Source organism: Erpetoichthys calabaricus, chromosome 2 (genome assembly GCF_900747795.2).
Source record: "Erpetoichthys calabaricus chromosome 2, fErpCal1.3, whole genome shotgun sequence".
Lineage (NCBI taxonomy): Eukaryota > Metazoa > Chordata > Cladistia > Polypteriformes > Polypteridae > Erpetoichthys > Erpetoichthys calabaricus.
In genome coordinates this window covers 203,515,635-203,543,522 of record NC_041395.2, presented here as the reverse complement: position 1 = coordinate 203,543,522, position 27,888 = coordinate 203,515,635, and the positions used below count along the sequence as shown (strand labels likewise).

The 27,888-nt window shown below is 36.4% G+C and overlaps 1 protein-coding gene across 2 annotated transcripts in view; it reads right to left on the bottom strand.

The window, feature by feature from the left end:
- Positions 1 to 27,467, bottom strand: part of opa1 (OPA1 mitochondrial dynamin like GTPase) — a 215,802-nt gene extending 188,335 nt beyond the window's left edge. The window contains exons 1-5 of one of the 2 annotated variants that reach the window (XM_051922224.1): positions 27,269 to 27,467; positions 21,584 to 21,908; positions 18,218 to 18,314; positions 17,754 to 17,861; positions 14,856 to 14,909 (exon numbers count right to left, since the gene is read on the bottom strand). In XM_051922224.1, the coding sequence (XP_051778184.1) occupies positions 14,856 to 14,909; positions 17,754 to 17,861; positions 18,218 to 18,314; positions 21,584 to 21,908; positions 27,269 to 27,294 (610 nt within the window). In that variant the 5' untranslated portion in view covers positions 27,295 to 27,467. The remainder of the gene's footprint in view (positions 1 to 14,855; positions 14,910 to 17,753; positions 17,862 to 18,217; positions 18,315 to 21,583; positions 21,909 to 27,268) is intronic. The other variant, XM_051922225.1, reaches the window with a different exon arrangement.
- Positions 27,468 to 27,888: the final 421 nt, after the last annotated feature.

The window sequence follows — 27,888 nt, the reverse complement described above, 5'->3', positions numbered from 1 at the left end:
AAAAATTCAATCACTTCTCGAAAACAATTCAGAAATCACAGGGATCTAGTGATTATTCTGGGAGTATCACACTTAAATAGGATGTAAATCTATCGAAGAACACTCAAATACACACCTACACACATACAGGCCTAATTTAGAAACTCTAATCAACCTGCACATGTTTGTAATGTGGGAGAAAAACAGAAGTATCTGGAGCAAAACACACATGTGAAGAGAAAGATACAAACAACTTGGTTATCTGATGCAGTTCAAGATAAGTCTCCTGGACCTCTGAGTCAGCAAAGTTGATCATTACACAAACAGATGAAAGATTGATAAAATAAGTCTAATATTATACATGACATACAAAATGTACATAAGCAACATGGATGACTGCACCAAGTTCAAGTTAGGCTCCATGAATTAATCCCTTATGTGTTGTTTCAAGAGGCTATATTATACTCTTATAGGAACTATAATGTCAGATGAACATCCTATGCTAAACTGTCCTGATGAAAACCTCTAATTGCTTCCATAAACAAATAGAAAAAAAAACATTTCAACTATATACATTTCTTTAGCCTGGTGGTCATGAAATTATGGAAATGTTCGTGAACTTCAATGAATTGAGGAAAATGCATTTCAGTCACTGGGGAAGGAAAAATTTAACAAGTTTTAAGTGGTTTAAAATGGTAAATGGATTTTTAAGTGCCCCTGATGGATAGGAAAATGTATGCCAACTATGCTGAAGTGACTGTGGCCAAAAATGTAACTGCAAGTGTGAGGTAGCAGTGCTAAACACTGTGCCACTATGCCTCCCCAAGATAAAATTAATTATAAATTTCAGAACAGTAAAATTTTTGGCATACAGGAAGCATGAATTCATTAAGACTTGGTCTACAAAGATTCAATAGCTGGTATTGCCCATCTCAAACAGAAAATTACAGTTTGTTCTTTTTTTTTCCTAGTCACTTCTGCTTGTTCACTGCTACTACTACCACCAAGGTCATAAAATGCACTTGGATTCTTCTCAACTGTGCAACACACTGGGTAATACTGTTTGTGGAATAGGCTCACTATTACATACGATTCATACATAAGTCCATACAAAATTACACTATAGTTAAGATACAAATTCACAAACACATTTCCACTTTCTTTATGCATTTTCTGCTTTAATGTTTTCTCAAGTTTTCCACAAATTTTAGCCCAATACTAGGATAAACATTATACACTCGTGGGTTGGGGCCTGACTGGATGGGGGTAGATGTCCCATCCGACAATCGCTGCTACAACTCTCCGATGTACCATTGGCCTCGTAAAGCATCATGGGGCACTGGGAGAAGAAAAAAAAAATATGTCTATGCCGATCACATAGCACATTTCCAGGAAAATAATCAGTGAAGGTCAGCAGCGAACACAGCATATTTGCTGCAATAAACACAAACAAATTTTGCTGATCAACACTCTTCTACAACTTTGCCAAAGGTATTTCTCTTCCATATTTCGACTGAGTTTGTGCAACAGATTTTTTGAATGGGAGACACACCTCTCCCCATCATTCACTGGTCAAAAGCCCTGTTGTCAATACAACACGTAACCTCCATTAGCCTTTAGTTTACTGTTTAGGATGTGTACACCGAGTGCTCAGGAAGTAACTATTTAACAACACATTAGCAAAAAGGAATGAACTTTGCATGTTCTGAACATTCAACTGGATAACAGATATTTGGATTATATGACTGATGAAATACAAGTTTTTTGTTTTTTTTTATTTTTCTATGTATGTTTTTCACCTTATCTGCAGTTGTACAGCACTAGTCACTATTCTTTTTTTTTTAATATTATAACCTTTTTCTGCCCTTTCTATATAAAAAACATTAAAAAAATTTCCCTCAGCCACTACTACAAAGTACATAGAATTAATGCATCATTTTTTAGTTGAGTGTTCTTTTAATCTGATTATTAAGAAAACACTTTACAGCTTTAAAAAATAAATACCTGAAATTGCAGCATAACTGTTGACAATTTTTGTATGGTGACCAGAATCTTTGGTCTGCTTCTTCCTTCATTTCACACAAACATTAATTATATAGACAGGTATTACTCAATCAGATAATGTAAAAAATTGTGGAATTGACCACAAATGAAATCTTAAGCAATGTAAATCTTTGCTTAACAACATTAAAAAATGTGTCTTTATGTTTACTGAAAAGCAGACATCTGGGAGTCTTTTGGTAAACCATGTAATCCAATTAGGAATTACTTAAGCATAAATAACTTGCTTAGCAAAAAGATTACTGCTACTGAGGCTTTATCAATCCTGCAAGTTATTTATCTGAAAAAGAAAACTCCAGCAGGTGATATGTATACTAAACATGTAATTGCACATAGCCAAGCATTTTGTTTCGTTAGCTATTCCAATTCAGGCCATAAAAAATACTGATATATAAAACAGGACTTTGAAAAAGTCTGCTCCAAGAATAGAGTGTGCTTGATAAAAATAAATAGTATTCTAAATGTCAGTCATTTCTCAATAGATTGTATATTTTAACAAGATAGTAAGCATTCTAAGCAAAAGTGGCTTTAAAATATGGAGTACTGCACTACTGTATTTAGTGAGGGCTGCACTATTTAAAAAAAGTTATTTCAAATGAATACCTATTCACCATTTTGAAAATGTCTTCTGAAACAACATTTGACACTACAGATTTTTTTAACACTGGAATTCCTGGAGCCTACGAAAAAAGTAATGCAGGGCCACCTTAAATTCCTTCGCACCTCTTCATCATCGTCTTTGTTTTGCTAATTTGTCAATCAGTGCAAGCAGCAAGCAGTCTACTATCCCATCCCCCACTGACACAGCTGAAGTTCTCCAAACTCAAGTCTGTTCATCTGGGTGTAAGGTGCCTGGAGTTATATAGGGTAAATAATATAGATCGGTGTAGACATGGAACACACATGAAATGTATGCATTCCAAATAAAAATATATTATTTACCCTATACAATTTAAGGCACCTCACACCCAGGTAAATAGACTGAGAATTTTGCATCTCACATTTCAGTTGCGTCAGTGAAGGATGGGACAGTAGGCTGCTTGCTACTTGACACATTTGCAAAACAAAGATGCTGATGAAGAGGTGTGAAACAATTTAAGGTGACCCGGGATTATGACTTTTTTCATAGGCTTCAGGGATTCTAGTGTTAATATACAGCATAGATCATAACATAATCTTTATGATCCAGTAATGAAGGTAGAGTTACCCAAAGAACAAAACGTATCCTGAATACTGACCACTACAGACTAAAAGACTCTGGTTGAAGTTAATCCTGCTAGTAAAACTTATGTTCTTATATTATTATTTTCATGTACATTTGTTCATTGTTGATTAAACTAATTAAAGTGGTGATGTGATATTTTGCATATAAGTTGATAAATATTTTGTATGTCTTCATCTGTAACTTAGGCAAAGCAATGTAATATTAGTGTTACATTAGTGAGAAGCATTCATGTTTACTTCCCCCCCCCCCCCCCCCCCCCCCCCCCCCCCCCCCCCCCCCCCCCCCCGCCCCCCACCCCAACAAGGACTGAGTCTCTTTGAATTTTACAGCAGGATTTGGGGGAAGTGCCTGAAACAAGTTTGGTACATGTTTCTCTGAAGTCTCTCAACTCCCACACAAAGCCAGGCTGCCTAACTGCCAAGCTTTACCTTAGCATATGGTTTTGGGGGATGGCAGGTGATAAGATGTTCTTTGCCCCATTGGTCTGAAGCATGGCTATTTGGAATTGGCTTGTTTCAAAAGCCTTTAAGTACCATGACACCTTATTGGCTGTAGGGGTTGGACAGAAAACCCATAAATTTGCTTGCTTTATCTCACCCTCTGTCTCTCTTACCTAACTGATGCATGAACTGAAAAGGACAACACAATGAAGAGCACAGCTCGGCAGCCATATTGAGACAGGCATATGGCCTGTTCTAAAGAAAGCTGACCACCAATGATGCCTTAACTACAGACATTTTAAGTAACTAACAAGTCTGTGTGCCGCCTGAAACTACATATCACCATTTAATCAGGTTGTATGGTTGCCAATATTCAAATGTACTTTGCATATTATTTATGAATATTACCAATCATACATTGTTTAAATTGTAACTTCACTCCTGCTTTTCTTTTACTACATCTAATTGCCTGAAGTTATAAATGTAGAAGGGAAGGTGGGGAGAAGTTCACTCTTATATATATTTCTCTTCTGGTTCGTCCTGCTTCCACTTCAAAACCGGTCCCGCCCACATGCAGCCGACACAGCATTTCTCGATTCCTATTCGTCCTCTTCTAAACCCTTCCCCATGCTGCCTGCGGCTCCTGTGTCTTTACAACAGCTTCTTACACAGCAAACATCAGAAGCTAAAAATTATCGTGAACACATTTGATAATACAATTATTCTCTAGCATTTGCTTCCATGGGTGCACAGATAACTCAACCTCCTGGCCACAGACCATACTGTTTTAAAATACACGGGCAAATTTATCACCAAAATCTCTCCACTATACGCTAACACTTCTACCTCTCCAGGATATGGACAGTTGTATGTTTTTGACACAGCTCAAGCTACTGAAGTACGCTTACAAAATAAAGCAAACTCTGCATGCAGCGAAAATTTACTTTTCCAGCTAGATTCCATGCTCAGAACTATCAACCCCTTCGCTAAATCATACAAACACATGCATGAAATCGCTCAGTCCAATCCAACAGCATCTGTACGAATGGTTTTCAAGGAAAACCCTAGGCAGGATTTACAACGATACAATGCCTTGACATGTCACACCGATGTTGCAGCGATTTTCGCCGGAGAAGATGGCGAACCGCCTGCCAAAAGGGACATTTGCATCTATTCCATAGGCAACTCCTGTAAACAGGTTTCCACGCTCAATATGAATTGCGATCCTATGGTTTACCCACTTTTATTCCCAAACATTGGCTGGCACAAAGATTTACAACATGTTCCCAATAAAAGAACCGCCAAGCGAATAAGGCTTACTCAATGCCAATTTTACGGGTACAGATTAGCAATGAGGAAGACATTTAGTATTTTGCACTCCGGCGGCAAACTATTCCAACAGTACGTCATAGATGCGCATGTTAAAACAGAGAGCGCGCGGCTCAACTATCTCAGATTACATCAACATCTGTGCGTGGAACAATACAAAGGACTATCAGACGCACTGCAAGCAAGCGCTGAAAATAACAACGTACGTGTAGGCAAAATGATCATATTACCGTCCACATTTCCAGGAAGTCCTAGATACATGCAACAAAACTATCAGGATGCCATGGCCATAGTACGTAAATTCGGAAAGCCCGATTTATTTATCACTTTCACATGTAATCCTGCTTGGCTGGAAATTCTACATGCACTGTCAGATACCCAAAGACCAGAGTACAGACCCGATACCAGTCTTCAGCCACGGTCAGTTGTACGTGGCTTTTTCTAGGGTTAGATCTTTCGACTCATTATCTGTGTTCTCCACCAAAACACCTATGCACAACTGCGTCTTTCAAGATGGATTTATTTCTTCTTGATTTCTGAATTCCTTTCTCACCGTTTTCTGTTCCTATTCTTACACCGCCGTATGCTACGGCGGGCGTCGGCTAGTATACTATAATACCTTATAAACAGTGGTAAGTCTGTGAGATTTGAGGCATTTTGAAAAAGGCTACATATGAATAATACAAAAGGGGAAAGTAGAGCAACATATTACTCTACCAAGATGAAACAAGTGGCAAGAGAAAATGAGAGAAAAAAAGCATTTTTACATTAAAGTTGCACAGGAATCAGTAAAATATTACTTCACTGGAATAGATGATACACTTCCAACTAGCTATAAAACTGGTGGTAGCAGCATTTCCAGGACACAGATCCAGAACTTGATCTTAAATCTTAAAGATTATTGTGAACTGTGCATAAAATACAATACTTTCTAATCAAAAGAAATCATGTTATACTAGTTGTTTAGAAAATATTTAACAACACCTCTACAAATCTTGCTATAAAAAAATCATCTTTTCATTTCTCTCAAAATGTGTTATCAAATATATTAAAAGGTTAGGAGTGTAAATTTTTTTTGTAACTCATAACAAAAAATTACTTGCAAAAACAGTCTTTCTACAACGACTTTCTGGTTGTATGGTAAATTAAAAATATCTGTCATCAAACACAGGCATGAGATTGCAATCAGACGTTCTAAACAAACAGCTTATTGACATGCAAAAATGTCTTTCCTGAGGAGCAAGACATTGTAATTTTGCAAGACTAGTTTTACTGCATATTCTACTCTCAAATCAAAGTAAAGCTAACAACTAGATCCTGAGAATGATTTAGAAGGCCATTACTTCAAATTTTAATGCAGGTTCACCCAAACCATTAATAAGTAGCACTTAATATTAGATGTAAATCTGATAAAAGCTTGAAATATACACAATTACACGTTTACTGCTTTAATGCAGTTATAACATACAGTAGAGGCCAGAACGTGGGTTATATAAACTTGATTGTGTGAAAATAAACTCATAGCCAAAAAGAAATGGAATAAATTTATGATGCAGATGGAGGAAGATTAAAAAACAGCCTATTATACTAATGATAAATAAATAGACAGGAAACAAAGAAGCTCCTGCATTTTTCTATGTTTGTTGTCTTTGTTTTATTATGTAAATAGTTCTAATATCGTGCATATCTAATTGATACTGTGCAAGTGGCTACTCCATGCTTTAAAGCAACCTGTTAAAAAGCCTCATTTCATTAAAAAAATTCTGTTAATAAAAGTAAACTTCTCAGTGCTGTATGCCTTTGAATGTATAAACTAATCTGAATTTATAGTAGACTAACTGATGAAAGAACGTTTTATCCAAAATGTACAATAGATATTCGGAGCTACACTTTTCTTCAGGTATTTGCAATCTCTGTTGTTCTCTGCTTACTCTCCTGACGCCTAATGTGTAAACAGTGCAACGCCCGTTTCCACACGCACATCATTATCTGGTCCAACTACCTCTTCTACTGAAGTCTGTGAGGAATTCCTCCACTTTTTCCGTAACAAAACTAAAGATCTAAATAATTCAACTAACATAAATATATCATCTGTTTATATCTCTCCCTGTTTTCCCACTCCATCCAGCTCCTTCTCTAAGTTCTCACCAGTCACTTCTGCGTTTGTTAATAACCTGCTTTGTAAGATGAGGCCGACTACTTGTGTACTGGACCCCATCCCCACCACACTACTTAAATCCTGCCTTCATGCCATAATCCCGACTGTTACAACAATAATAAACTCATCCCTAATAATAATAAACTCAACCCCAATGTTAAAAAAGTCTGGCCTTGATGCTGACAATCTTAACAATTTCCGGCCTATTTCCCACTTACCTTTCCTGTCAAAAGTTCTTGAGCGTGTTGTAGCTTCCCAACTCACCAATTACCTAACCTCTAATAATTTGATGGAACCCTTTCAGTCTGGTTTCAGGGCGCGGCACAGCTGTGAAACTGCTCTGCTACGGGTAACCAATGATTTGCTTATGGCAGCAGACTCTGGACAAACCAGCATATTAATTCTGTTAGACCTCAGTGCAGCATTTGACACAGTCAGACATGACATCCTACTGTTCAGAATGGAGAACATGCTGGGTATCTCTGGCACTGCCCTCCAGTGGTTCAAGTCCTATCTGACTGATAGGCAAGAGTTTGTTAGTCTTGGCAACAACAGATCCAACTCCGTGCCAGTCACACAAGGAGTCCCTCAGGGCTCTGTCCTTGGTCCTCTGCTTTTCTGTATTTATATGCTTCCCCTTGGCCATATTATCCGTAGTTATGGATTGGGTTATCATTTTTATGCAGATGATACCCAGCTCTACTTCAATGTTAAAAGTGGAACTTCATCAGAGCTTTCTCAGCTCACAACCTGCCTTAGTGAAATTAAAACCTGGATGGAGCAGAACTCTTTAAAATTAAATTGCAATAAAACTGAACTCCTGCAAATTGGGACTAAAATGCAACTTAATAAAATGAGCTCCTTCCCAGTCCATCTTGGCAGTGATCTCATCAGACCTGCCTCTACTGTAAAAAATCTTGGTGTCATTTTTGATTCCTCCCTCACTTATTCCACCCACATAAATCACATTAAGAAACTTTCTTACTTTCACCTCCGTAACATATCCCGTGTTCGCTCCTTCCTCTCCTTCTCTAATGCTGAGAAACTTGTCCATGCTTTTATCACATACCGCATCGATTATTGTAATTCCCTACTGGCAGGTGCCCCTTCTAATCTTATATCACAGCTCCAGCTTATTCAAAACTCAGCTGCAAGAGTCCTTACTCGAACCAGCAGCAGCGAGCACATCACACCCATCCTGCTCCGTCTTCACTGGCTCCCTGTGTCCTACAGAATCGAATATAAAATCCTACTAATAACCTACAAAGCTTTAAATAACCTCGCACCAAACTACATCAGTGACCTCCTCCATCACTATGTGCCTGCCCGCCCACTAAGGTCCTCTGATTCTGGCAATCTTGTTGTGCCCTCACTAATCTACACTCTATGGGTGACAGGGCCTTCAGCTGTATAGCGCCCAGACTCTGGAATGACCTACCAAAATTAATCAGGTCAGCTGACTCCATGAATTCTTTTAAAAAACAACTCAAAACTCATCTGTTCAGGAAGGCTTTTAGCTCTACTTGACTTTATTACCTCTCTCTCAGTTTACTTCTCTGTCAAGATGCCAATGTAACCTGTATGTGTGTGCTAGACCATCAATTATGTTGTCTGTTTTTTTCAGAATTTACTGTCTTAATCTTCTTTATTTATTTATCTGGTTTGTACAATGCTATATACTGTATATTCTGCCGTTCTTTATTATACAGTAATCCCTCGCTACTTCGCGGTTCACTTTTCGCGGATTCACGACTTCGCGGATTTTTAAATACAAGTGATTGCCCGCCTATCGCGGAAGTTATGTTCCAGACCCATCAGCAACAGGAGAAAATCCGTGATATAGAAAGACCATATAAATAAACATTTTTTTAGTTTAAGCCTTAAAATACCCATCCCACATGCTTTAAACACATGTAAACTTATAAAACACACTTTGTTAACACATATGATATGTGGATGTCGGGCTAAGGATATGAGTAACATCTCACTATTATAAAACATTTTAACTTCACGCAAGACAAGACAGTGAGACAGGAAAATTGGTGATGTACACCTAAAAGCCTGATTGTACAGGCTTTTAAATTATTGACACGCAGAGCGACAAGCAGCACAAACCCAGCACAAAGTCCACTTCTCCTTAGCGTTCATTCAGCTCCCCACCCCCTTGACAATGCGAACTGCGCTTCCGGGGAGGGGGGGTTTGAGCGAAGGTGCGTTCAGCTCTCACACACCCACACACACACACACACACACACACTCCTCGAGCAGAGCGACAAGCAGGCATTTTGGCAGAAGCAGCACAAAGTCCATTTCTGCTCAGCGTGAGTTCAGCTGCCCCCCTTCACAAAGCGAGTGCAGACACATTGACGTCTGATCGCTGCGTGCAGGCAGTGTGCAGTGTTGGTCTGAGGTGTTTAAGAATGTAGAAAGTGTTTAAGAGCATAGGAAGTGTTTATAAGAGTGTGGGAAGGGTTTATAAAGCCTTAAAATATGTATAAATAATAAAATAAATATAGGTCGCTACTTCGCGGATTTCACCTATCGCGGGGGGGCTCTGGAACGTAACCCCCGCGATAGGTGAGGGATTACTGTATTCTGTAAGTGCCTTGAGCATGGGAAAGGCGCTATATAAATAAAATGTATTATTATTATTATTATTATGTATAACAACTAAACTTGTCATAAAGCCATGCATATTTTCACGCCAGCTCAATCCATAGCGTATGCAAGTTTTCAGCTTGGTTTTGCAAACTGATGGCACCCAGCATCAAAGCAGGGCTATGGTTCCTGTGTGGTTTCCCTTTATTTTTTAGATTAACATCCCTGACATGGCTTTATCAAATACACTGAAATTAACCGCATATCATTCATTAGTTTAAGGCATCCGACTGTAATCAACCTGCAACAATATAATCGTCCACGAATGGCCAAACTATTCCATATACCATAGCTGCTTTAGCGTTGTTACTCTCAGTGCACCATTCAAAGTATTTTAACCCACTGTATCCAAGTGTGGAATCACAGCTTTATAGCAGCTGTTCGGAAAGAGGATTATTGGGATGCAGCATCTAGCACACACTCATCCCAACAGCTCTAAACACACTCAATAACTCCATCAAGTGCTTCTGGTAGAACTGTTTGTACTTATAAGTACAATTACCTCACTGTAAACTTGCACTAGCACAACCTGAGCCACTTTATGAACCATTTGCACTATCTGCACTATATGAACATGTATGTTGTACTTATGCTTTCATATTGTATATGTTCATTGGTTTTTTTATTGTATAATTATTATTACTGTTATTTTATCATTTTATAGGAAAGTACGTTTATGGAGGATTTGCATATTGAATCTCATGCTATGAAAAACAAAGGAATTCAATTCAATAGAAGAAAGTGTGTATTTACAGTATGATGACTACTGGCTTCTAATTCGATTTAGATTTCCAAGGGCTATCTTCTTAGAGCTGTTTATATCATTTATAAGATGAAATGCAGTAAAGTATGTACAGTATATTACATTATACAGATACATTTTTAACTTAATGTAAATAATGTATACTGTTAAAAATTAAATGTATGGGCACAGTGGCGCACCATATGCTTGCTGGGACTGTCGCAACCCTGGATGGATAGATGTACTATGAAGATATTTCAATGTTCCTTAAAGGTTTTGAAGAATCAGCATTCTAAGCTTTCAGATGGCTTGACATTTATTACAGAGCTTATCATGTGGCGATTGGTTACTTGGAGAAAGAAAAGGAAGGACAGGAATTGGGGGTTAGTACATTTGAAATAGACAGTATTGCTGCAATAATTGATTTCATCAAGGGTCATGCACGAGGCAGAAACAATCTCTGGACAGGGCACCAGCTCATCGCTACCACTGTGCCACCATTCCCCTATGTTTCATACATGCTTTAATTCCTATCATCATGAAAATTTAAGTATACATCTTAGTATTTAAATTGTTCAAAGAGCTGTAATATCATGAATGTAATGAATTCTGTGTCCTGTCGGCATAAGAAAAAGACAGTTTAAGAAGCACTTATTGATTCACACACAGAGTACATAGAAGAACACATAGAATAAGAAGCATTTAACGTGCTACTTTAGTTATGATGGGATTTCAGAAACTAGTAAACAATTTTAAGATGAAGCTTATGACGTTCTACTTTAATGACAAAATAAACTACATGAGTAAAGTGGAAATTTCAAGATTAAAGTTGACATTTCGACCTTTATTCCCCCCGCTGTGTCCCTATTTTTTTCTTTTCTCTACACCCTAATACGCTTCCATATGACAATCAGTCGGTGGGCTACAACTTGCCTTTTCACAGCGACTTTGATATCTGATCACTTCTTTTTTACTTCAGGCACTGTGCGACTTTCTGAACTTGAACTTAAGAGTTTCTTCTCCATTCTATGTCACTCGGTCAACTTCCTTTTGTTGTTTATACCACTGCTTAAACCAACAAATAGAACGTTTTTCCTTGCCTCCACTCGATATTCACTGAAATTCTTCTTTTTTTCCCCCTGTGCTTTTGCCACTGTCTCTTCACAGAATGCTGAACTTAAAAGGCTATTTATATTGATTTTCATTTTCAAAAAGGTGTAATTCTGGGAGGAGTCAGGGTGGGGTGGCAGGTGCATGCACGTGTGTTACATTTCACACTGACCGGGTTTTATGTAGCGGAAGAATGTTGAAGTTGGTGTACGCACAGATTTAGGCATATGGATTTTTTTAGTGTGTACACACATTTCTGTTTTTGTCCGTACGCCATGTGTTAGTGTGAATTCTAGGCACACTATTATATAAGAGGCCCCTGGTCTTTTTGCGGAGGCATTTTGCACCACCATTAACTGATCGAGGCACTATGCCGCAACCTATCATGTTCAAATGAAGGCAGGTACCACAGCTGTCAATAAGACCTACTGCATTGAATCCTCTGCGATAAAGCCTAGAATAATGAGGAATGACTTAAGAACATTTGTTAGGTAAAATGCCCAGTGGGGGCTGAACGGTCTTTTGGTCTCTGGAACCACTGCAGATTTTATTTTTTTTTTTTTTGTCCTCCCAGCCATCTGACCTTATTATTGTACTCCTCTTTAGAGACTTAGTATAAAAGTAATGTCCTTCATAATATTGTATTCTAATTACATATCTGTAATGTACATTCGTATTGATTTATTATTTAATTACAGTGGGTCCTCAGGTTGCAACATCTCGACATACAACATTTCAAGTTTACAACGCTCCCATAAAAACTTAAAAAAATTGAGATGCAAGTGTTTCAGCTTACGCCGTTAGCATCGAACTTACAGACTACGTGGGCAAACTAGTTTGGTTGCACGCAGCGGAAGAATACACAGTAACGCAGCGTATGAGTGAGGGAATTGGCAAACTTGTTTGGTTGCGCGTGGTACAAGTGTTCCATTTGTGTTGCTTTGTTTGGCGACTTTTTGGTCCTTATCATGGCTCCTAAACGAAAGTCAGAGACTTCAGATGGTAGTGCTTTGAAGAAGAGGAAAGCCATCACAATGGATGTGAAATTAGACATTGTAAAGAGATCAGAAGGAATAAAGGTAAGGAATTTTTTTTTTTACACTCATTTTTTTCTGTTACTGATCTTGTTTCGCACATCAAGTTACACTGTTGTTGCTATACTTCAACTGAAAACCTAAGCATAGAAATACATACAGACTAAATAAAGCTGACCTAGAAAACCACATATCAAGTTTTTTAAATTTTTAAATAAAATGACTATTACATTAAGGTGGAATGTTGGCACAGTGGTAATGCTGCTGCCTCACAGTAAGGAAACCAGGGTTTGTGTCCCATGTCCTCCCTTCATGGAATTTGCATGTTCTCCCCACGTCTGTGTGGGTTTTCTCTGGGTGCTCCAGTTTACTCCCACAGTCCAAAGACAGGCAGGTTAGTTGTGAACTGGCGATTCTAAATTGACCCTGGTTTGTGCTTGGGGTGTGTGTGTGTGTGTGTGTGTGTGTGTGTGTGTGTGTGTGTGTGTGCCCTGCCTTGCACCCTATGCTAGCTGGGATAGGCTTCAACAGACCCCTGCGACCCTGTTTAGGACAAAGCCGGTTAGGCAATGACTGACTGACTATTACAATACATCCCAAATAAGGTTGCGCTATGCTTTTAAAAATAGATTTTAAAGAGTGAAAAGCTTATTACACGCTGAAATAGTATCCAAAGATTACTTTTTATAGTATGGTTTGTTAAACTATGGGTCACAACCAAAACTGTATCGCAGGTTGACGCTTTTTGGGTCATGCCTCACTACTGTATAAATTGAGAAAGGCTTGCGAAGTGTCTTGAAATGGGTCCTCAGGGACCCATTTTTGATTTTGCTCTGTTATGCTTATCAGTGACAATTCGCAAAACGAGGTTCCCCTATATGACTGAAACCAGTGATTCTCTAAGGGCTCACCCCCTACCAACCCATATAACTGTCAGTGGCAAATCCACAGATCTGACAGCCATCATGGACTGGGTCTTGCAGACACTAAGAATGGCAAAATTGTTTTGTGCAAAAATAAAGGTTTAAGAATGGGAAACTGTAATGCAATGTATAATGGATTTTAAAAACCATCAGTTAAAGAGATTGCTATGTGGTCCTAGGTCAAAAAAGTACTGAATCGGAGAGTTTGGCAAGTGAGAGGAAGCTGCTTAAAACAGTCACTTGTATTACTACTTAGTGAGTAAATGACACCTAGAATTGTGAAATATTGATACTGTGAAAATGAACCTTTTTACCTAAAAACATTTTTCATTGGTATATTTTAAGATATTTGCATCACCAACTAATTGGTTCTAAGCTAACCAAACCAGCATTCATGTCTTATACACAATTATAATCTACCAAAATGCAGTATACATGGTAATGTAAATATAAAGTTATTTCAGTTTCATTTCATTAATATTTATTCTGTTTGTTCACCGAGTTTTTTTATTTAATAGGAGTACATAAGAAATTAATTATTGTTGATCACATATTGCTTATTTTTATTTATATATTGCTAAAGATTGGTGAATGAAATAAAATTCTTGAATATCCGTCTTCACATCCATTTACAGAACATCATAGAAGCACTTAGTAAAATGCAAGCCATTTGCAGTTTCCTTCATTTAAGTCATAACGCTGCTATGACTGATACAACAGGAAAAAACGCAGTCCATTACAGATTCCGCTACTACAAAGATGACAAAGGTTCCAAATTATCAAACAGTAGTTATAAATGTGAGAGGTTGTTTATTTTAATAATACATTTTGAATTACATAGGTCAAAGTAAAAAACAGTGGGTGTAGCAGGGAAAAAACACTAAACAATTACATTCCTTCAAACTGTATACAGATATTCACTGGCTTGCTCTAAAAACACACTAAAACTATCTAATGAAATGCAGAAACACAGTACTTCTTTTTTGAAAGTGCTTTAGAAAAATACCAGTATTACACCATAACATATACTTTGGCCTGGAAACAAGGAAAAGTAACCAGTTCATATCAATGGGATGCAACTAAAGAATGATTTACATCTGAAGACACAAACAAATACAAACTGCAAGAGTCTATTTGTTAGTGTGACCTTTGCAGCACACAGGGGAATATGTGAACAGAAAATGGTTTTTACACACCTAACAACAGATGCAGACCAGAAGCTTCTTTGACTTCACTAAATAAAATCACACCTGTGAAAATCAGCAAGAAAGTAGAGAACAAAATGAAAAGATATAAACAGAAGAGACTCTGACAAAACAATGGAAATGAATGTTATAAGCGTGATGACAACATGCAAGGATGACATTCTACTAGATCCTCCTCAAAACAAAACATAACAGACTGTTATTAAAGGTTTTAGTGACTCTTGTCAATTGGATAATTTATAACACCATGGCCTATATGATTATTATCTATAAAATTGTTTCTGTAGTTTTTAATATTTCTTCTCCTAAAATGTTCATTTGAAATGTGACCTTAAAAGAAGCTAAAAGTTTACTCTGTCTACTATGATGTTGTGTATTTAATATTACCATATATGCAAAAAAAAATTTATTTTAATGCTTATAAAAAATTTAAGAAATCATCTTATTTTTCTTTTTGAATAATCAACAAGAAGAGGCAAAGCATATTCTTATACATTAGAATTTGTATCAGTAAAGAAAAATTCAACAGGTTCAGCACTTCCAGCTAACATGTCCACATCTGAAGCCACACATTAATACTATTATACCCCATATTTCAACTGCAAAAACTGAATGCATCACTTAATTGCAAAATACTGAAACAAGCAGCGGGAAGGGCACTTAATGAATTTTCATTCACAATGACTATTGCAACATTGAACAGGAGTAAGGGTGTTGATAAGGTATGTAAAAAGGATCTTGAATAAGAGGCTTGGTAGGATACGCTTTTTAAAAACACCTTTATGCACAAGCTACATGTGTGTAAACAGTTTGGGTTATTAACACAAGGCCTGGAAATTATTATAATGATCTCATATCAAACTGAAAAACTTTGTGCAATGATATTGTTTAATGTGTCAGTGGGTATGCATATTTAAGAATTCCACTGTAGTGTGTAAAGCAACAATACAACTGAACTTGAAATCGGCTTGCATATTAGATTTTAATTAGCATTAAGGTGTAGATAGGAATGAAAACATGTATTGTAAACCAAAAAAACACAAGGATTATATTATAAAGAACAATAATTTCAATATAGCAAGATATAAAAAGTTTTGAATAATAACAACAACAACATTGCAAGTGGCATAGCTCAAAGTGCTTTACAAAATGAAAAAGTTTATATGAAACAAAAATAAAATTAGGCAATATTAAGTAACAAAAACATAAAGTAAGGTTAAATGGCCAGAAGGCAAGAAAAAAGAAAAGAAAAAAGAAAAAAAAAAACTCCAGATGGGCTGGAGAATAACAAAATCTGTAGGGGTTCCAAAAACAAGAGACCAATTAGCCCCCATTGGGTATTCTACCGAATACGTATAAAATCAAGTACAGATTTGTTAAAAAAAATTGCAAGGGGCTATTCTGAGCTATGGTATTAACCAGTCCTCACATTTTACTTTGACACCAACACATTAATTATCTGTGAAAATGTAAAACTTCTGTACTTGCCAATGATCATTAATTTCACTATGATAGTGGAACATTAGCACACTGAGTGGCATAGGTTGCAAAGGTGAAATAACAGAAAAGATAAAAAGATAAATTAATCAGATTGTTTTGTAGGAGAGAGAAAATATAAACAAATCTCAAAAATATTTTCAAATCCTTCCTTTCCCTTTCCAAATAACAGTTTTACTTATGCCCACTTACCTCTAACCAGGAATAGTAAGAAACTTTTGCATACACTCCTCATCACTGTACAATTTCCTCCCACATTCCAAAGACACTATTTTATGGTGACTAGCAACTATAAATTACCCCTGAATGAGCATTGATATGTGTAAGAGGTTGCCTAAAGATGGACTGCACTCTCATCCTGGGCTGTTTCATGCCTGGCTGCCAATGTTGATGGAATAGGCTCAGGACACAGACACTTGTAAACTACCTGAAAATGGTTTTAAAATTGATTTTTTTTTAGTACTGGTACTAGAATTTAACAAACCTGCATATGTTTAAGTTTTGCAAGTCTGACAACATGGGTGTCAATTTAAAAAAATACACACCTTAAATTCACAGGTTTCAAACATGTGCATCTGAAGACATGACAGAATATTTAATACAGTGTGTAGTAACCAAGTCTGTAGGCACATGAAACCTAGTGCCATAGTTAACTTCACCACTCCCATGCCATTAACTGAGAATGTTTGAGTACCCCTTTGTACATAGACTGTGCAAAGTCCTTTGAGCTTTTGGTTAATTTATCATCATCATCATGACTCAAAGCAATTATGCAATTAATTTAATTTTTCTCTCTCCTTTCTTATTAAATAAAGGAAGACTTATAGGACGGAAATAAATTATTACAAAAAATTAACATTTTCTAAATTGTCCTTTGTGTTGACAGTCATACCTCATAAAGAACTGTATTTCTCCTTTCCAAATAAAAGAGAAATTACGTTTAACTGATATTTTGCTGAACTTTGGTTAACAGGAATTGCAAAATGGCCTGTTATTATTACAATTATTCTTACATTCATTTCACAACCATTCAAAAGATTTACAAACTCTTCTTCACAACCTACTATGTATAATTCAAGTCCAATGGAATACCAACAAAATGGCATTTTACTGTTTTTATTTCATTTCAGTCTGGCCACAGACATCATAAACAATTTATAACAAAACCCAGAAAGGCTGATGACATTTTCATTGTTTAGGAAAGACTTGTTCATCGACAGATAATTCTAAACAAATCTTAAATACCAAAACAATATCAGAGACAAATTAAAAATCATTTTCCTTAAAGTGTGCAATTTTCAAACATTAATTTTAGCATGAACTTTGAATAAATTTCCTTTTTAAAAAAAAATGCAATGTGCATCACTCTTTCAGAAACAGTAATTTACTCACCATTAGAAATCAAGCCTTTTAGAAAACTGAAATTCTCGCCTATCTTTTCAAAGTCTGGCAGCAGCTTGGCAAGTGTTTCAGCATCGGGTAAAGCACTGGCTATTTTCTCTTTGAATAAGAAAATAAATATAACAATTAAAAGATCATAATAACTTCAGGGGCAAACAAACCTATTTTACTGCTTAAGGTTTGACAGAATTAAATAAGTCTTAATATTGTTCAGATAATGCAAAAATATAAATACTGGTTAAAAATATAAAATGTTTGTTAGTAAAAAAAATGTTTCCAAATCTTAAGGAGTGCATTCAAGTTATAAAATACTAAAAAGACACTATATTTAGGAACTCAACATCAGTGTCTAAGTGTCGGTTCATTGCCAAGACTGTTCTAAAGGGCAAGATATTTAAAAAACAATTAAAAACATTACATATACTTTACATTACAAAATAAAACCTGAAACTTACCCAGATTAATGTGCTCATCTAACTCCCAAATGAAATCAGGAACTATCCATTTGTATTCACTAAGATCAGGCAACATATCTTTCCACTCATCGTATGTCTGAATAAAGAAAAGAACTGAAATATATCCGATTCATTGCGCTTAAATTAGCATTTTCTTAAATGATGTATTTTCTTGAATTTAATCTCAGTGAATAAAGAATTTGCACCCTAAGAGAAATGTTCATTTATTCCTTACTATCTGAGTGACACAGGTGAGAAAGTGGAAGGGTAAAAACTGTTAAATTATATATTACCAAATTTTACTAACCTCAAAATTATTGCATTTACCAAATAAATATTGTTAGCACTGGAAAGCTACTTTCTGTATTACATTCTTGGTTTTTATTTCTAGATGGAAAACACACCAAATTGCAATAAATAACTTCTTTGACAATATGGCCATAGCAGAAATACTGAGGGAAAATTTGTTTGTTTAAAGAAAAACCTAAATGTTACAGAGAGGAAATTAACCAAGACTTTTCTTGTTTAAAGGCAAGTGTGCTAACCATTAAAAATCTAACTAAATAAAACCTCATTTCAAGCCACTAGCTTGACTTAAAAAAAAATAAGCTGTGCATAATTAACAAGCACAAATTGTTACATTTTTCGTTAAGTTCAGAGGTACACATGGGACAACTTTAAGTAAGACTTTTATTCTGGCATCTTTTATTAAACAAAATTAGAAGTACATCAATGCAGCTATGTAGACTGCATATGAACCTTTTTTCTAAAGGCTTGACAATTATACGTCCTTACTTTAATGAGAAGCATGAAACCATTTTCATGGATCACTTAATTTGCCAATGGTTAAATTAAAAGAAGATTTAAAATATAAGTAATGAATTCAGAATTAGTGAATAATGAAACTTGTTTTTCATAAATAATAATAAAGAGTGAAATTTAAAGCATAAAGTACAATTTTAAATTCTTTCTCCACAATACAGATTACAAATTTTGTAGACTGCTAAATTAGACCAACTAAGAATGAACAATTTAACTACAAAATTTTAAACTATTTTTATTTATAGCTTTTCTCTTGGCAAACTAAAATGTTATTCACATTTTAGTTGAACAACCTTGCTAGTCAATCTGTAATACTATATAATAAAATGGTAGTATGTGTGTGTGTGTGTGTTTCTGGTCCCTTCAAATAATCTGATTGGTCAATTTGGCTTTGATTGCTCAATGAAACGTGATTGAGACACAAAGCACTGGGTAAAAGAGGTTGACACACATGACAATAAAGAGGAAGGACAGGGAAGGAGTACTGAGAGTTGCCTTCAAACACAGGAACGAAAAAAATGAATACTGTTTTCACAGCAGGCAATAGGGGCCCTATCTACCTTTGGTGGTAATCAAAAAGCAGACAGGAGGTAAACAACACACCTCAGAATAACAGGCTTTACAGGAATGTGATTGAGGGAGGACGTTCTGAGACACAAGAGGATACCGAAGAAAGGTGTCAGACAAACCCTGACGATAGACACAAGGTATGCTTTAAAGTTTGTCATATTTTGCAGAATGATACAGGTGTGGCACAGAAGTGAAACCAAAAGACATATTTGATTTTCAGATGAGGTGCCCTCTGTGTAGGTATTTTCCCTGTGCTTTTAATAGTTCACTATGGCAAATCAGATAGCCTGCTACATTTTAAAGACATACTTGCACATCAAATACATATTGCTAATTGTGTCATTGATTGTGATTCTTTGTTCTGTTCCTCCTTCTGCCACATGAAAGCAAGACAAGCTCTAACTCCTAATATGCTGGAAATGAAAAAAAATGAATTGACACAGTAAGTAAAATAAAAAATGGTATAGCTGAAAGCTTTTAACTGTGCATAACTCCTGTACAACAAACCAATGATAGAAAAAATAATTAACATTGGAACCAGAATGTTTTATAGACCTGATCAAATGAATAAAACATTGCATAAAATTAACACTAAGGAACCTAAATTTTAATCTGCAGAAACACTGTTCCTATTTTGCTAGTTATTTATGATTTTGATTATGTGTATGTGGGTTATTTTCATACTAAAAAATTAAGCTGGGACCAATCAGAAACATCCCTGACAGCTGTGTGCGATGGATAAGAATCATCCTTGTACTTCTCGACAGTAAGAGGTTCATTCATTTTAATAAAATCATCAACTCAGTTTGCTGAAATGCAGCCCCAATCCTGCAGGGAACCTCCATCATACTAAACTGTTCCCTACATACATTTATCCATGTACAGTTCTCCAGCACTTTGGTGAACACAGTGCCTTGTTACAGCCAAAAATGTTACATTTTGACTTGTTTGTCCAGAACACCTGCTGCCATATTTCCACACTAAAGTCATTATATTTTCATGTGTAGGCATATCTTTTGGCTTTATGTCCATCTCAGAAAAATAGCTTTTTGGTTGTAACTATTTTACAAAGACCACTTCTAATAATTTTGTGTTTCCTGCATGCAGTTTCCATGGCCAACCACTGTGTTTTTGGTCCTCAGCCTTGCCCATTTGTTTGTACTTCTTCAGAACAGCTTAGACAGAAACAGCAAAATTTCTGTTTGGGAAAGACTTGATGATGCATGATGACTACATTGTGTGTTGTCACTATGCTCACTTTTGACATAGTGTGAAATTTGCAACGTAAACCACCACATTTTATTTAATTACCTTTTTTAATATGGCTGTCCCTTGCCCAGTTTTATTCTTTCTTAACAGCACAAAGGCCTCCTCTAACAGTAAGCATTGTATTCTGTTCATCAGGAGCTATCTACCCAATTGTAGTTTAAAATAATATTCTACTGTCCTTCAATAATCAGCACAGTATTATTATGAAAACATTTTATGCTTTGGTTATTTTGAATTTATCTGCCTAAATAACATCAAAGGAGAGAAAATGCGACATTAAATTGCTTCATTGTTTAATATGGAGGCCAACTTAAATTCTTTTTTTTTATTTTACAGACTACTGTGAACTATTAATATGCAATTATATTTTCTTTAAGGATATGATTAAATAATGTTCAATAAATACTTTATATTGAAAACATATATCAGCTTTGAATATTACAAAAGATATCTAGCAGTATTAATGTCACATATACAGAGTACAGATAAATTATTACTTCCACATCAAACCAATATGCAAGATGCATCATGATAAACAAGAATGTTCTACGGTACATAATTTCATTAATAGGGTATCTTGATTTTAAACACAATTCAAGACATGTTAATTTCAAGCATTAAATACCATCCTGTTTTCAATGTATTTAAAACAATTCTATCATACTTTATAAAAATAAAAAAAAAAAAAAAAACTGTCAACCATACCTTTTTAGCTGTGTAACCTCCACCAACAGCCGAGCCCAACAAAATATAACGAAGTCGAAGCAATCGAGATGCTAGTCTGGCCACCCAAAATGTCCTGAAAGGCTGGTAACTGTGGACACTCAATAGGGGGCGGACTGGTCGAAATGGATGCCTGGAGAAAGAGGTAAACTGCCTGACTGATGCATAGAGAACCTGTGCGGTTTTGTGTTGATTTACATTTGGGGAACTCCTGTGGTGGATCACACGGGACAGATGGTTCAGCTTCTGCAACGGGATCCTTATTTTAACACCTCTGTTGCTTTTTGCAACACTCGTACAAGCCACGCTAGAAAATGAAAAAATTTTTAATTAAAATTTACAGCAGAGGTGCAGATATATTCAAATTAAATGTATATGTAAACCAGTACTTCAGCAATAACTAATTGTGAATGCTTTCTTTGAATCAGAGGCCATCACTGAAGATTTAAAAAGAATGCTTATGCTGAATTCCACAATTAAACATAATTTTGTGACTACTATTTATTAAGACAATACTCTGCTCTGCTGTCTTCATGAGGTTAACTTAGTAATATAAAAATCTGCCTAAACCTTGCACATTTGGCTGCTGACTGGTCATAAATCATAGGTGCTAATAATATATTTATTTTTCAATTATGCAAGTTAACCCAATGAGGATCATTAATATAAAAAACTATAAAAAGAAATACATTTAAAACAGTAGAGTATGCTCAAGTCTACTAACTCTTGATTAATTCTTACAATTACAACAAATGCTTTTTTCCATGCTGATGTTGCATCAGATAACATTTGGAAATCAAGGAACAGATATTATTAGTACCACTAGTAATAAAAGGTGGTGCGTCATTTTAACAGATTTTTGTTTCTCAGGGCATGAATTTTGCTTGTGAGAATTGTCGATTTTCTCCCAAACTAACAGAGTATGGTGCAGAGTTAATACAGAATGACATGATCACTTTTGACTACATAATTTATCTTACTTACCATGTGTGCTTACTTAACTTTATTCACTGACATTTTCTGTTCAGTAACTGACAAAGACTGCTTAAAATCAATACTAAAGTTTAAAAAAAGATAAAAACTGATAATAAATTACTACATTTTTATAAAAGAGACAAGAAAAATATTTAAACGGAAAATGTAAAGGGATAAACCAAGGTCCCAGCTTTATTACATCTCAGTGCATTAAACTACATTGGCAATAAAAAGTATGTGAAAATTACCACATATATGTATACATTTTTCTGTAATATTTTCTAATCGATATCTAAGTTACAATAATGGCAGAATAGAATCAGTTTTAACAAATACAGCACAAACTACTGTATTGCTTTTGTACATACTGAATGCATCATTCAAACATTCATAGTGTAGTTTAGAAAATGTATATAAAACCCAAGGCTGAGGTCTTTAATTGGAGTCAGGAGTTGGTAAACCTGGAGCCCAACCAATGAAACAAGATTGGAGGAGGAATTTAGAGCTATTCTGACCACAAACAAAAAACACTCAAATATTTTGAGTTTGCTGTTCCCAAGAAACATCTGTAATTTCAAAGAGTTTACATATTCATCAGTCCATAGTTATAGAAAATTGTAAATATATATATTTGTATAGAAATTGAGACAATTAGTACTGTGGCTACGACCCCTAGAATTGAGTGTCCTGTTCCCTTAAAGGGCACATAAAGTAACAGCTAAAGCTTGATGGAACCACTGGAAAAGGTTAACATCTCTGTTTATGAGTCTACTATATGCTAAATATTTAACAGGCATGGTGTCCATGGCAGGACACTGAAGATGAAGCCACAGCACTCCCAAAAAAAAAATACACAGAACATGGTTGTATGTCCGAATTTTGCGAAAGACTGCCTTGACACTCAACAAAACTATTGGAAAAATGTTTTGCGGAATGATTAAAACAAGGTTCAAAAATAGCCGTTTACACCAGACATCCTAAAAATGTGGCTGAGGTGAGGCAGTTCTGTAAAACAAGATTGGTCCAAAATTCCTCTTGAACATTGTGCAGGTCTGATATGCAGCTACTGGAAGTGCTCTTTAAGAGGATATTGCTGCAAAATGAGGTTTGACCAATTATTAAACCCAAAGGTTCACTTACTTTTTTCACAGCACAATGTGAGAGTTTGATGGGTGTATTCAATAAAAACATGAAAGATTATAATTATGTCATTTACTTAAAAATATTATATTTGTAAATACTAATGACTTAGGTGAAGATCACCCAACAATTTATGACCAGTTAACGCAGAAAACTAGGTCATTCCAAAGGGTTCATATATTTTTTCTTGCCACTATAATAGATATCACATGTAAATGCACAAATATTTCCAGGCACGACAGAAATCACAACGGAGTAATTGTAATTATAAACCTGATAATTAACTCTGTCATAAAGACACAAATAATGCTATAAAAAGAAGGAAAGTTTGAGATTAATTGAGCGGAGACAATACTTTGGTGATGGGGCTGAAGAACCAGTAAAGGAGACCATCACCTGTTTGGAGGTTGAATATTTTTCTAATATGTTTTTCTCCACATCTACAAAGCCAAGCACAGTACTTTCACTGGTAATGCTATAACAGCTCCTTTAAATGTGAATCTGGGGCATGTCTACGAATGGACCCAGTGATCGACTGGCAGCCCACACAAATGTGATTCCCGCCATGCACCTGATGCTACCTGGATAGGATACAGCCAGCCATGACCCTCAATCAAATTCAGCAGGTTTCAGAATGTTGTTTTATCCAAAGGAAATATTGCTAAAGAAAAGTGACTGAATTAACAGTATACAGTATGCTAAATGAGTGACTAGTCTCACCGAGCCTCACGAATAATATATGCAATGGTTTGAATTTCCCCATGTGATTAATAAAGTTTATCTAATCTAATATCTATCCTTTCTGGATCCATTTCTGATCTTTTACTGTCTTCACCTATTCCACCAACACTAGTCTTGTTGACCACTATAACTCAGCCCTTCATTCAGTATTAGATAAAACAGCTCCTTTAAAACATAAGGAGGTTTCCTTTAAATGTTCAGCTCCTTGGTATAACTCAGAATTGCGATCTATGAAAGCAGCTGGCCGACGCCTTGAGAGAATGTCACGTAAGACTGGCCTCACCGTGCACATCCAGGCTTTCTCTGACCACCAAAGAGCTTACAGAGAAGCACTAACTGCAGCCAAGAACACCCATTATGGCAGAATAATAGAAAGTGGCCACGATAACCCAAGGGTTCTGTTCTCTGTAGTTAATAAACTACTCGAACCCGCATCTGGCCCAACTACCTCTTCTACTGAAGTCTGTGAGGAATTCCTCCACTTTTTCCGTAACAAAATTAATGATCTAAATAATTCAACTAACATAAATACATCATCTGTTTATATCTCTCCCTGTTTTCCCACTCCATCCAGCTCCTTCTCTAAGTTCTCACCAGTCACATCTGCGTCTGTTAATAACCTGCTTTGTAAGATGAGGCCGACTACTTGTGTACTGGACCCCATCCCCACCACACTACTTAAATCCTGCCTTCATGCCACAATCCCGACTGTTACAACAATAATAAACTCATCCCTTGACACCGGCTCTGTGCCGCTCACTTTTAAAATTGCTTCTGTAACCCCAATGTTAAAAAAGTCTGGTCTTGATGCTGACAATCTTAACAATTTCCGGCCTATTTCCCACTTACCTTTCCTGTTAAAAGTTCTTGAGCGTGTTGTAGCTTCCCAACTCACCAATTACCTAACCTCTAATAACTTGATGGAACCCTTTCAGTCTGGTTTCAGGGCACGGCACAGCTGTGAAACTGCTCTGCTATGGGTAACCAATGATTTGCTTATGGCAGCAGACTCTGGACAAACCAGCATATTAATTCTGTTAGACCTCAGTGCAGCATTTGACACTGTCAGACATGACATCCTACTGTCCAGAATGGAGAACATGCTGGGTATCTCTGGCACTGCCCTCCAGTGGTTCAAGTCCTATCTGACTGATAGGCAAGAGTTTGTTAGTCTTGGCAAGAGCAGATCCAGCTCAGTGCCAGTCACACAAGGAGTCCCTCAATGCTCTGTCCTCGGTCCTCTGCTTTTCTGTATTTCCATGCTTCCCCTTAGCCATATTATCCGTAGCTATGGACTGGGTTATCATTTTTATGCAGATGATACTCAACTCTATTTCAATGTTAAAAGTGGAACTTCATCAGAGCTTTCTCAGCTCACAACCTGCCTTAGTGAAATTAAAACCTGGATGGAGCAGAACTCTTTAAAATTAAATTGCAATAAAACTGAACTCCTGCAAATTGGGACTAAAATGCAACTTAATAAAATGAGCTCCTTCCCAGTCTATCTTGGCGGTGATCTCATCAGACCTGCCTCTACTGTAAAAAATCTTGGTGTCATTTTTGATTCCTCCCTCTCTTATTCTGCCCACATAAATCACATTAAGAAACTTTCTTACTTTCACCTCCGTAACATATCCCGTGTTCGCTCCTTCCTCTCCTTTTCTAACGCTGAGAAACTTGTCCATGCTTTTATCACATCCCTCATCGATTATTGTAATTCCCTACTGGCAGGTGCCCCTTCTAATCTTATATCACAGCTCCAGCTTATTCAAAACTCAGCTGCAAGAGTCCTTACTCGAACCAGCAGCAGCGAGCACATCACACCCATACTGCTCCGTCTCCACTGGCTCCCTGTGTCTTACAGAATCGAATATAAAATCCTACTAATAACTTACAAAGCCTTATATAACCTCGCGCCAAACTACATCAGAGACCTTCTCCATCACTATGTGCCTGCCCGCCCACTAAAGTCCTCTGATTCTGGCAATCTTGTTGTGCCCCTCACTAATCTACACTCCATGGGTGACGGGGCCTTCAGCTGTATAGCGCCCAGACTCTGGAATGACCTACCAAAATTAATCAGGTCAGCTGACTCCATGAATTCTTTTAAAAAACAACTCAAAACTCATCTGTTCAGGAAGGCTTTTAGCTCTATTTGACTTTATTACCCTTCTCTCAGTTTACTTCTCTGTCAAGATGCTCATGTAACCTGTGTGTGTGAGCTAGACCATCAATTGTGTTGTGTTTCTTTTTTTTTTCATAATTCACTGTCTTAAACTTCTTTATTTATTTATCTGGTTTGTACAATGATATATACTGTATACGCTGCCGTTCTTTATTATATTCTGTAAGTGCCTTGAGCATGGGAAAGGCGCTATATAAATAAAATGTATTTTTATTAATCTAAAATGCCCACACTGTACCAGCACTCGATTTTGTCGCCCTCTGAAAACCTGGTGACTTACACTTCAACAAACCCAGCCATGAAAAATGGCAAGACCTGCAGAGGATACCCAAGACACCAAGTCCCTTGCGAGCAGTGTTTGTTTGCAACCTTCTATAAGCCCAAATCAATTACCGGTACCTTCCACGAAATCTACCATGAACCTGCCTTATGTATTTTAACTATCGTTTGAATTTTAAAGTTCTGTTACAATGTCGCTTTCTCCCTTCGGTATTGTAACACCCTTACATTTTTGATTCACATTACGCCCGCATTACTTGAACTTGAGAACACAAAAAAATCTATATTTTACTCAACACTGATAATGTCTCTCTGCCAGCCACTTGCCATCAACACAGCAAACTTACCACACGATTCCTCGCGTCCGCAACATTCCAAAGCCCTAGCACTCGCGTCAGGCCAAAACCATAAGTAAGAGATACTCCTATGGAAACACCTTCACTTCATTGTTAAGTGGTCATTCTATTCCTGGTCAAATCGCAACTGCAAGGGCACGGAGAAAATGAAAGAAGCTCCCAATGACAGCAGCACTTCCGGGAAAAGGGTCCTTCCAATAAATGAGTCCGGATTGGAAACACTATCATGTTTTACACACACACACGGACACACATACCCAATCAAGTTAAGAAATGAAATGTTTATCCAAGGTAAGGGCATGCACTCCAGCACTAACCGAACGTGAAAACGCAGCTCAAACTCATATAACCGCCCACCCTCATTCAAATGTCTCATATTTAAAATGCACAAAAAAAACATACTGAATACAAAAAAAAATCTTTTTCCGTCAAAATTGTTATGTGTTCGTTCAAGATTTGAGGGCACTGAAATCAAATTTGTTTACAGAATTGCTCTATAACATCCAGTTTTTGAGGGATGTAAGGTTTAAAATAAAAAAGGAAAAGTTAATATATATTTAGAAGTAATTATTTAGATTTGGAAAAAAAATTAATTACACATATAATCGTTT